The following is a 12,762-nucleotide window of genomic DNA, read 5'->3' on the forward strand; positions in this document are numbered from 1 at the left end:
TCATGCATCAAACTTATCACCAAAGCTGGCTGTATCACCTGGCCAGGTATTATTTGCATTAATAGGAGAACAGCTAAGAATTAAAAAGAGGCTTTATTTTATTCTTATGGTGATTTGAACCTCCCTCATAGGAAAGCTTGGTGTGGTGCTCAAATTTTAGAAAGCATTTCATATTTCTTACAGAAACAAGCTATGCTCTTTTTTTGGTTTGTTTTTTGTTTTTAAAAGGGCAGGGTGACTACAATGCCAGGAGCCAGAGAGCTTGTCAGAGAACAGCCTGGCCAGGCATGGTGCTCCATCTGAGTGCCGGGTCAGAGCCCGCCCAGCCTTTGGCATTTTCCTATGATCATGGAGAGCATCAATCTTACAGCCTGGAATGGAAACAGGATAAAAAGCAAGAAGGCACTGTACCTTTCCCCCACTGGCAGATAGAGAAACTCTAACTCTCCTGCCCTATTTTCATCCATTTAAATTCATTTCCTTTCTCTCAGGTTTTCTGTATATTGGTTTGGAATGAATCTGGTACACGGCTCCTGAGTCAAGAGGTCAAGAAGACACGTGGTTTTATGATGCAATAATGGGCAGCCACTCTGTTTTGTTTTGGGAACCTCAGTGACATCACAGACTAACCCTTGTACCTTGGGACCTTGTATGTAAGAAAACATTGAGTCAGAAGAGAGCGTTAGTCATAGGACTACTGAAACACAAGGTGAAGAGAACTATTAGGCAATTGAGTGCATTCCCTGCAGGGCTGCTCCCACTTCTATCTGACTTGGGTCTAGATGACTCAAGTGATTCCCGAGGGGAAAATAATCTATGTGGAACAGCTGTCATGAGCAGGCCTTCTGTGGCTCTTCAGCCTCAATTTCAGCCTGCTACTTCCCGTGACATCATTCAGTGATTCCTCCCTTTAAGGGGACAGTTTTCTCTTGTATTACAGGTGACTGCTTGAAGGTGGCTAGATGAGACCATACTGCCACCACTCTTTATTTGGAGGCCTGTAACCTGTCTTGAGTGTGTCGCAGGAAGACTCAGTTACAGTGTTCCCTGAATATGTAGCTTTCCATTACAATAGTATGCAAGCCAAGATGAAACCACCTCTGTTTGGGTTTCAGCAGCTGTCTGCCTACGGAAGGCTCCAGAGTCCCTGACGCATATTTATATCTCCACTTCACTGAAGTCACAAGGAACAAACACGTGAGATTTTCTTTTCCCCAGAGGCACAAGTCCATTCATATTTCTTCAAATGAAGGCGGGGTGTGTGGGGGGCAGGGGAGGGCAGGAGGAAAACTGCTTATGAACAAAATCATCCATGAGCACTGCCACATAGATTTTAATTTGCCTAAAGATGATAGCGATTTTGAGCTGTGGTTAGGGGTAACTGTTCCCACAGTAGACCTATTATCAACATGAGTTGCTGGCTCTCATTTAATAGGACTCCAAGCTGGGAAACAAACCCTACCATCTTCCCAACAGCCACATCACGAGATTTAGCAGCACCAGCCTCTTGAAGTGGCTTCTCAATGGAAGGTTTGCTCCGTTTCAGTGAAGCTTCTCTCTCAAAGCTCTGATGTCACCAGGGCACCCCTCGAGGGTCTGGATAGACTGTCCGGATAGACTGTCCGAAAGGTCAGATTCACTCTCGGTTCTCTAGAGTGGTATTCTTTGGGCACTCGATGCTAAATGGAAATACACATAACTCTGACATAAATATACACATACACACTTTTAGTTCAAAGTGACTTAAAACTTATTCATGAGAATACAGAAATATTTCCATCTTATCCCCCTTAAATGAGTAGTAAGCTCCTTGAAGTCTTGTGGAGAAAGATTCCTTCTTTGAAACAAATTTCCATTCCCAGCCCCACTGTGCTATGCCAGCACCTCTGAAGTGAGATATTTTCATCTTTTCTAATTGTTGCTGTTCCTCTCAGACACCTGCCATTTCCCAGATCTCATAAAACATATAAATGGATGAGACCAAAGAGAGGCATGAAATTCCATTCTTATGGTAAGTGTTTTGACATTAACATGTGCACCTTAGAAATGATCTGGCCTAAAAATGGCATGGCCTAGCTGCAGAGCTGTGTATTCTAATACGATAGTCACTAGCTACCCTGAAGCTATTTAAATTTAAATTAATCAAAATTAAATTTAAAACTCAGTTCTTTATAGCATGCAAGCCACATTTTAAGAAGTCAGTCATATGTGACTAGTGACTACTACATTTGGCAGCACAGATACTGAACACTTTCATCATCACAGAAAGTTCTACTGGACACACTAGTGTCCACCTGGATTGTCAGTAGTAGCAAAACTCCTTGGAAAGAATGTCAGCTCATTCCCTCTTGCTCATTATAAAAGCAGCTTGCTTTTCACCATGTCTACTTAGAAATAGTCCTCAGAGTCAGGAAACTGCCTCCACATGAGAGCAGATTCATATTACTTGCAGATCCTCACCTGCCAGTCAGCTTGTGTCGCTCCTTCCATGATTAACAAGGTCCCATGATCCAAGGGTATCTTCACTCTTTCCACATATGTGTAGTCTCCATTCTCTTCCTAGAAAACAGCATTCGTTGCGATAAATTTTTTTGCCTGTGTGCTCAAGATGCAACAGAACCTGACAGAGGTCAAAAAAAAATGGAAACCTCTGCTCAGCCAGACTGTGGGAATCCATATATAGCTCTGTCATTTGGCAGCTGCTTGACTGTGGGCAAGTTACCTCAGCTCTCTGTACCCTGACTTACTCATTTGTAAAATGGGGAGGATGACAGTGACTGCCACCTAGGGCTATGGTGGGCCTCCATTGATAGAATATGTGTAAATCCCTTGAAGATTGGCATGCAGTAAGTGCTAGCCATTAGTGTCATCATCAACATATTCCAAAATGCAGAAAAGCCCATTCTGCCCTAAGAAGGAAATAAAAGTCACTTGCACAAGAATTCTTTACATCTGACTGATGTTGTGCTCTACATTTTGACATACTCAGTGTGGGGAAAATGTCCTTTTAACCAAGATTTGATGCGATGACTTCCTTCACCTTTTCACAATGTATGCTAATTTACTAATTGGCACCTATAGTCTCAATTCTTCTCATGGCTACTATGGAGTTTTGGAGATATACTCCTGCCTCTTTCCAGAACAGACAACAGCAAGATTTTCTCAAAGGGAGCTCTGGCTTGACCAAAACAGTGCTGTCAAACTGAGATTGGCTGTTTACATCTTTGAGGATGGATCACGACTCCTGAACACTTAGGATACAAATGCCTTGTATTTACACAGACAGCTCAAAAGCAATTTATGTCCAGTATTCTCAGGAGTCTTCACAGCATAAGCTGCAAAGCAATCAATTGGTAGTGTGGCTCCTCCACAGCTGAAAACCAGGAGCATTAAACAACTTCTGTGCTCACAGCAACAAAGAGCATGTCAAGTGCTGAGACTGGCACAGATCTGAGCTTCCTGATTTCTTCACTTCCATTCTGGGCAGAACTGATGGGTCTATTCATTCATCTGCTTCACTTCCGATAGAAAAGGTTACATTTGGGTTACTGCAGGATTGATTTCAGTGCAAACTGTGTTTATGTTTATTACTGTATGGGTGCTTCTGAGAACTTAACTGTTTACAAAGATTTTCCCTAGGAAAATCAAAATCAAAACAATCATGAACTTGCATAAACAGTCTAAGTTCCAGGCCCCAACTTTTGGCAGTAACTTTGTCAAGCATAGTCATAATTTTTATAGACAGAAGATAGAAGCAATGTTTAAAATAACTCTGGTTTCAGTGATTGATTTTAATTGTGTCTGCCACCTTTTCTCTTCCAGTAATAAGTGGGCACCAAAACATTTACCTTTGACTCCTCAGACAACCAGAGGGCAGTGGGAAGGTGACCCTGCCCTCACTGCAGCCCAGCTCCATCTCAGAAAAGCAAAAGGCTGCTCTGATTAAAAAAAAAAAAAAAAGCCAGACAGAGGAGACACATGTCCTACTGGGGAAAAGATATCCGGAGGGAGTGCACTGACCATGAGATTAGAGAGTCCAAGGCGCCTTAATTTAGGCTGTATAGTCAGCTGTCAGATCAAGGTTCAACACAGCTAGAAGCAGAAGAATTTCTGCTACCCTCTACATAATCAGAGAGTGCAACATGGGCTTAATCTACAAATCAAATACAGACACTAAGGAGAATAAAATAAAGTAGAAAGGAAAGACACTTAAGCACAACATGAAGGCAATTCTGAGAAGAAGATCTCTTAGAACATTAAAAACACTGTTGGGGAGAAGGGGGTGCTAGATCAGTGGAAGAGAATAGGTAAACACTATAGTTCCACCTGGAAACATGAAGCAGGAATGTACCTCACAAGTGAAAGAGAATTCCGAAATGCAGTCAGCACTGATGGAAAGTGATGTTCAGCGATCACATTTCGTATACTGTTCCTAAGATCCAAACTTTTCAAATGAGAGGAAGCCTCAGGTTGGTTTTGAACACATTACATTCAACATAACCATTAGCCATACCAAAAAGCAGACAAGGGCGAGCCTTCATTTGGGAGGGAGCCACTCGAATCAGTCCACAAAGGAGACACCGATACACAGTGTACCCTCTGTGAGAAGTGATATCATTCTTCGCTGCTTGTTATTTATTCCTTCTAAGATCTTTGACTTAGAAGATGCATTCCCAATTTGCAGAAGGAGACAGACAGGAAAGAGGACAAGGGATCCTGCTAATGCAACACAGAGCTCACAAATGCATCCTTCTCTTGAGGCCAGAGTGGCAACAGACCATAGAGCCACCCTTCAACTGAAGCAAGATGCATGGAGACTTTTTCCACTTAGGAGTCAGATAAAAGGCCAGAGGAGCCCACATGGCTGTGCATAAAGGCTCCAGTTGATAAATGGATAAGCAACAGTGGAAACACAGGTCAGACTGTTTAGAAGAGTGCCTTCCTAGTCATTAAGCGTGGTTAAGTTACCCAAACACATCTCTGTAGCCCTTTTGATTTACTCAGGGTTTTCTTCAAAACAAAACAAAACACACCCCCCAAAACCAGGGCTAAGGATAAAATTTTCCATTCCTCATCCTGATTAAAAGCAGCTTTTAGGGTCACACTCAAGCTACAGGGTGGGTTTTGTTATTGATGTTCTTGGTTTTCCAAATACTTGAAACCCTACAAGTACATGGAAAAAGCGAAAAACATATATTTTTATATTAATGCTGATCAACATTCTCATTCCTCCAACCGCAGCCAGTTCATTTGAAGGCTTAATTATGCTTTTCTAAAGCTTCTCACAACTCTTACCTCCACCTCACCAAGATATTATCCTATTCAGTTTCCTTTAAGAAAATGCTATTTGGGGTGAAAAAATCTGGATGTATTTACTGTTATGTCATTATTAACCATCCAACAGATGGGAAACCTAAACATTTTTCTTTCCATTGGAAAGGTAATTCATACTGTATGAGATTTGGAGTTTTCTTATAATCATCCCTTTCTTGTCCTAAAAGAATGCCTTAGAAATTACAAACAATCATCAATGCTTTAAAATCATCATACAGGTTTTCTTTCTAGAATATAAAAAGTAACATAAGTTTACTAAAGTAAATGATGCACTTGTAATTACTTATTCAACCTCTGCTCTTATAAACTCCATGAGGGAAAGTTTATGTGGTCTTCCTGTTAAGAAACATTCTCAGTGCCTATCACACATAAGAATAAATATGTACTGAATGACTGAGGAAGAATACACAGAAAATGTAGAAAATTGCCTGTAATCCTATCATCCAGAGTTTATACAACATACACACAGAGTATTCCAGATATACAATTGTGTATACTCCATTTTTAATATTTTATTGAGCATTTTTCTATATCTTTAAATACACATTTCAAAAATATGGTTATAGAATATTCCTTTGTATGAACATATCCTTCCTTTAAACTCACAAATACCTTTTGACCACCTGTATATATCAGGCATTATGCTAGTACTAAGGATGGAGCAGTAAGGAGCACATGGTTGGAGACTGATTTTCATACACCAGTATTTTTTTTTTTTAAAGAGGGAAAATAAATATAAAGCTGCTGCAAGTAGATTTTTGGGCAAAACATTTCTGCATATATTTCTAGGATATATTCTTAAAAATGGAATTACTGGAGCCAAGTGTATGAACTTTAAGGCACTTGATTTATATTACCAAACTGCTTTCTTGAGAAGGCTGCAGCAATCTATAATCTCACCAGGAAAACATGACAGTACCTATCTTCTGGCTGAACATTATCAACTGACAATAACGAAAAACAATTAGGGGAGAAATGACAACTCATTCAAACTTAGAGATCTTGGATTACAAGCCAAGTTCTTTTTTTTTTTTTTGAGACAGAGTCTCACTCTGTCACCCAGGCTGGAGTGCAGTGGTGTGATCTCGGCTCACCGCAACCTCCACCTCCTGGGTTCAAGCAATTCTTGTGCCTCAGCCTCCCGAGTAGCTGGGATTACAGGTGCCTGCCACCATGCCTGGCTAATTTTTTTGTATTTTTAGTAGAGATAGGGTTTCACCATGTTGGCCAGGCTGGTCTTGAACTCCCGGACTCAAGTGATCCGCCTGCCTCGGCCTCCCAAAGTGCTGGGATTACAGGCGTGAGCCACCGCGCCCAGCCCAAGTTCAACTTTTTTTTTTTTTACATTCTGTTTGCTGTTTGTGTTTCTTCTGCTGTGAACACTCTCTGTTCATGTCCTTTGTCCATTGTTCTATGGGGGTGTTAACACTGTTTTCTTATTGATCTACAACCACAGATATTAAGACATTTGTTTGTCATACTTTTTGCAAATGCTTTTCTCATTTGCTATTTGCCTTTTAACTGTACTTATGGTATTTAACACGGAATAGCTCAAAAATTTTAGAGTCAACTCTACTGACCTTTCTTTGGCTCATCTTCATGATTTTTATGCTTAGAAAGTCTTTTCCCATCCTGAGGAAAGTTAAATATACAACTGCATTTCCTTTTAGTTTTTTTTTTAAGAGTTTACATTTTTTAGATTTAACTCTTTAATCTACATGGAGTTTGTTTTTTGGTGGTGGTTGGGTTATTCTTTTTTTTCCATGCTTCTTTTTGTAACAGTTTCCAGGTACTTAAACCAAAGCATCCTGCTAGACTTCTTCCACAAGATCCACCATGGTGTGTGCTCAGGTGCCAGGCACATCAGGCACTCTATATTCGTTATTGCTAATCCTCACTACAACCTTGTAAGGGAGGCAAGGAAGGTGATATTATCCATTTTATCATAAGCAAAGGGAGCTGGAGGGAAAATACTTCTCTAAGGCAAAAGCTAGCAGGAGGGCAGGCTAGCATTTGAATGTAGATTGCCCCGGCTCTAAAGCCCTATTCTTTCCACTATACTCTGCTTTCCGAAGTAAGCTGTATTCCTTCTGAAATCCTAGTATTTCCTGTCCTGATTATATGGTACCCTGACTATACTGTAGGGGTCACAAACACCAGCAAGTAGCATAAGTGAGAGGTGTGGGCTGGGTGCAGCACAAGGAGGAGAGGGAGCCATGCAGAACCAGGGGCCTGCAGAAAGGTGGTGGCTGCTCTGCCAATGAGTCGTTTCAGATCACTGTTCCCCCAGTGCTGCCCCCTCTTCTTTTCCAGGGAAGCTGACAAGTGGGATTTTTATGTGAAATTTCCTGAGTTATAAATTTTGGCAATTAATTCAGTGTCTTTAAAAACATTGGGCAATTTAAACAAGTCTGAGGGCCAGATTCGGCTCCAGGGATGCCCAGCTATGCTGCTGATGGGTCCATGACATGACTGCCTTCTTTGATTCCCTTGTCAGTCACCTTAGCTGACTTGTAAGCATCTAAGACTGTTGTCATCTGATGTGCTTCTTGCATCCCCTTTGCCATTCCATGCAGCAGTGCCTGAGAGACGCTCAGGACACAGGTGCTACTTCATCTTCAAATATCATCTTCCTTTACTGAATTAAATCTAGAGGTAGAAACTGTGGGGAAATATCAAATACATGTACAGTTGCTTTTAGTTAGCAACTGATTGTAGCATAGGCTCCTCCAAGGTTTCAAGCAATGGGCAGAGTTTTAAATTATAGTGGATTTGTTTAATTTATTATTTTATAGTAATCTGAATAAATCTTAGATGCCATTATCACTTAAATAATAGTATATCTAGGTCTTTCAAATTAAAATTATACCTGAATAATTGAGGATGGAGGATGGGAGGGGGGTGAGGATGGAAAAACTACCTATCGGGTACTATGCTTATTATCCGGGTGATGAAATAATCTGTATACCAAACCCCCGTGACAGACAAGTTACCTATATAACAAACCTGCACATATACCCTAATCTAAAACAAAAATTAAAAAAAAATTAGGCCTGAATGAAGCTGTCTGTACACATGAAGTATATTTGTGTACCATGACCAAGTTTGTCTCCTGTACTTGTTTTTTTTTTTTAACAACTGGAAATTATTTACTGTATCTCATTTATGTCTGTCTATCATAAAGAATTGACCAATATGTAAATATGTGATTTGAACCATGGTTGACTTATGAGTGTTGCTACAACATTTTAGAAAACATAGCCTGTTCCATGTGTTAACCAAGGCCCAGGAGAGTCAGTGGGCTTGTGCTTTGTGTAGAGCTGGGAGAGGCCATCCGTCGTGTCTCTCAGTGGACAGTGTACTTTCCTGATAAGGAAGGGAAGCACAATGGAAACACACCTCAACTGTTTTATTGCAGTAATTTTTTTTGTATCTGAAACTGTATTGTTTAATATATTAAGATTTTAAAAAATAAATGCCATGATTTAAAAAAATTATCACATTCTTCATCTCACCCCCAACTCAATCAGAAAAAGTCATTCAAAGCAAAATATGCTTCCAAATTACTGATTTCAGGTAACAGTGAGGCAGCTGGTTTTCCACATCATCTCTGATTCCTTAGATGAGCAAAATAGAAAAACCTCCATCTTTGTACTAAGAAGATACTTATAAAAACAAAACACAAACGAGCAGAAAGGACAAGGTAGAAGCCTGCTACCTGTTTCTCGTTTTCCAGGTTCACAGGAAGCACCTGGCACACAGTAACTATTATTAATTTCTGCACTGGAGGCATCAGGAAAGCCTTCATGCTATAGGGGGCCCTTTTAAGTTAAGAAGTTGGAGAGCAAGCCTCAGGGAGAGCAAAGAGATAACTTAGTAGAATGGAGCAACCATACAGGAACAGTGAGAGTCCATGGATCTCTATGGGCTAAGATCATGTATGGATTTGACAATCTGGCTAAGGAGTTTCTATTTTATCCTTTGTTCCAACAGAAGCAAATTAAGATTTTTCAGGTGGAAAACAAAGTGATGAAAGCAGTGAGCTCAACCTTTGAGGCTCTATGTTCCCTCCTTGTTTTTTGTTTGTTTGTTTGTTTGCTTTGAGGAGTCTCACTCTGTTGTCCAGGCTGGAGTGCAGTGGTGCAATCTCGGCTCACTGCAACCTCCGCCTCCCAGGTTCAAGTGATTCTCCTGCCTCAGCCTCCTGAGTAGCTGGGATTACAGGCACGCACCACCACACCTGGCTAATTTTTTTGTATTTTTAGTAGAGACGGGGTTTCACCATGTTGGTCAGGCTGGTCTCGAACTCCTGACCTTGTGATCCACTCACCTCGGCCTCCCAAAGTGCTGGGATTACAGGCGTGAGCCACGGCGCCTGGCCGCTCCCTTTTTTATTCTCTTTCTCTGAATGATAATGTACAATTCCACAGTTTTACATATGGTCTATATTATTAGTTTTAATTCGATTCCTCATTCAACAAATAGTTGTCTAAGCCATCTTGGGCAAGTGATTTAACACTGAGTCTCAGCCACCTCATCCGTACAATGGAAATAATAATGGCATCAACTACATAAAATTATCGGAGAATTCAATATAAAGAAGTTAGAGCAGAGCCAGGCACAGTCAGCAGTATACACCTGTTCTTTATTATTAGCATTTTACTACTGTGGTTATTCCAAAATTCCCAAATGACATCTCCAGCCAGGCCTGTTGTCTGAACTCCAGACTTATACAGTCAATTGCCTACTTAACATTTGGAAGCCTCAGGCATCTCAGATTTTGCATGTAGAAGAAGGAACTCCTCCAGCAAGGACAAAATCAAATGCAGAAATTCCGGCTTCTCTTCCACCTGAGTAAACAGCAACTCCACTCACCACTGCTCAAGTCAGACATCTGGGAGTCTGGATCCTTACCCCCGTATCTAACATATTACTGGCAAGTTCTGTTGATTCATCCTCAGAAATATACCTCAAACCCATTAACTTCTCTTCATCCCCAATGCCACCTTAGTCCAAGCTAGCAGTCTCCCACTGCGATGACTACAACCACCTACTCTTTTAGTCTCCTACTCTTGCCTCTTCCCAAATTATTCTTCACAGCAGCCAGAGTGATCTTCTAAAATAAAAATTCAGAGCTCTAACCATGAGTTGTAACTATTTCTCTCTATTCATTTGATTATAGTCTAGCTCCTGTAACCCCCATAAGGGCAGGGACTATGTTTGTCATGTTCACTGCTATATCCCCAGAGCTGAGCATAGTATAATACTTGACACATAGTAGGGGTTTAATTAATATTTGGAGAGGGGAGAATGAGAGAAGACACTGAGAGAGAGGCAGGAAAGAACTGTTCCTGGAAATAATACCTGACATCTGGGTAATGGACAGAAGAGAGGGAGCAAAGATTGGAATTAAGGACATCAGGGCGAAAAAAAAAAGTCATTTTAGTACTGTAGGCATGGGTTAAAAAGTGCCTGGGATAAAGATGGTTGCTGTAAGAGAGATGGGTTCTTTAGATAGTTCAAGAAAGAATTCAGATGACTTGGGACTTGATAATATATGAGAAACAAGGGAACAAGGAAGAGCTGAAAATAACTTACAGTGTTAACCTGACCAAGAGAATGGTCAGGTTAACATGAACATAAATGAACTTACCAGGAAGTGTGGAGTCTTTCTGAAAGAACAATACGAATCTGATTTTATCATTACAGGGTGGAAGCCACATGTGCTGTTATTAAGTGGAAATGTCTCGTGCACATGTGGAAAGTGATGACTGGAACTTCAGATGAAAGTCAAAGCTGGAGATAGGAGATTCAGAAGTCACCCCACCAAAGAAGGAATGTTTAAAGCTGTAAGAACTAATCAGATCCTATTTATTTACTTATTCAATCAACATATGTAGAACTAAATGCTAGGAATGTAATGATAAGACAGAAAGGGACCTTGCCCATATGGTATTTACAATCTACTGCCAGTTCATAATCTCCTAAAAAATAATGTAAAGAACAATAACAGAATCAAAGATAATGTTGAACCTCTATATTTAAGGGGTTGAATGTAAAAGAAAAGGCCTTAAAGGAGGCAGAAAAATAGCAATGAGAAAAGTTTGGGAATTCTAAAACAAGACAGTATTTCAGAGGAAGAAAACGCAGGTAATAGATGGGCATGTTTCACACACACAGGTGATGCATCCTGGTGACCAATATTACAAGGAAGAGAGATGACGACTGAGGACAGGCTGGTGGACTTGATTTGAGGTCAATGGTATGAGGATAATTTCAGCAGAGTGGTGGGATAGAGCTAAAGAGCAGGTGTGTCAAGAATGAGTTAAGCTTTGAGAAAGGGGAGACTTCAGATGCAGACAACTCATTCCTGAATCTGCACTTCAAAAATAAGAAAAAGCCCAAGATGTCAGGATATCTGCAAGGTCAAGCAAAGCGTTTTTTCACGATGGTAACAGATAAAAGAGATTTCTCTAGCCCGCTGGTCTAAGGATCAGACAGAGGGTGGAGGTGCTTGATAAGGATAGTCATGGCATTTTTTGCAGACTGAAATGATATTTGAAAACTAAATGCTAGCCTGTGTTACAGCTACTTACCTGCTGAGAATCAAATGTACATTTATTTGCCCTATTGCCCAACTTATGGCTATGCCAGTAATGTCCTCTTTTTTTCCTTATCATTTCTTTTCAGCTTGTTTTCCCAAACTGTGATGTTGCCTTGCCCTTGAGAACCCAGCTGAGGTCTAGACTGTTTCATGGATTACCTAAGCTTGCAGCTATAGTTGGGCTGCAAAGTTGTTCCTCTAGTGCTGATACAAGAACATAGCTGGTCCTTTTGTTCAGTGGTAAAATATTTTTAAAATCTGACATAAACACAACATATTAATTACAGAAATGATGGAGAGAGAATAAAGCTGGGACCCCACAAAGTCATATTTGCAGAGTTATTCTGCTGACTCAAACCACACTTTAACTGATGACCTCCTAGCATCGATCTGAAATACATTACTTTAAAAACAGAAGCTGTTTCTGAAATAAGATCTGCTAAAGTAAGAAGCCAGCTAGAAAAACACAGATTTTAAGTCACCTAGGTTACTGGTTCAAAACAGTTTACTTGGCACATACAGATCTTTGAGTTTTTCTAAAACTCTTTCCTGATTTTTGGCATTTATTTGGCTTGGAAGGTTCTGGCGAGGCAAATGAGAAAGGTGAGCAGAAAGGACTGGTGCAATCAATCATCCTATACCAGGCACACCCAGTGATATTAAAAGCTCAATGACATGGGACCTCACCAATGTCTCACTAACTTAAGAGCGTTTGGGAGGCCAGGGCAATTGTTGGCTGCGGCACAGGCTCTCTCAGCAGGCATCGACAGCACAAACTACCAGGCAGACTAGTGCCTTTCCTTCTGGACTGCACACATTGAAAT

General features: G+C 40.6%; 1 protein-coding gene across 1 annotated transcript in view; it reads right to left on the minus strand.

Moving 5' to 3' along the window:
* Positions 1 to 1,309: 1,309 nt before the first annotated feature.
* Positions 1,310 to 12,762, minus strand: part of ALKBH3 (alkB homolog 3, alpha-ketoglutarate dependent dioxygenase) — a 39,698-nt gene continuing 28,245 nt past the window's right edge. Inside the window, 3 exon segments of the mRNA XM_054439133.2 lie at positions 1,310 to 1,612; positions 1,614 to 1,679; positions 2,461 to 2,559. Of these exon segments, the coding sequence (XP_054295108.1) occupies positions 1,574 to 1,612; positions 1,614 to 1,679; positions 2,461 to 2,559 (204 nt within the window). The 3' untranslated portion in view covers positions 1,310 to 1,573.

The sequence above is a fragment of the Pongo pygmaeus genome, chromosome 9, assembly GCF_028885625.2.
Source record: "Pongo pygmaeus isolate AG05252 chromosome 9, NHGRI_mPonPyg2-v2.0_pri, whole genome shotgun sequence".
Lineage (NCBI taxonomy): Eukaryota > Metazoa > Chordata > Mammalia > Primates > Hominidae > Pongo > Pongo pygmaeus.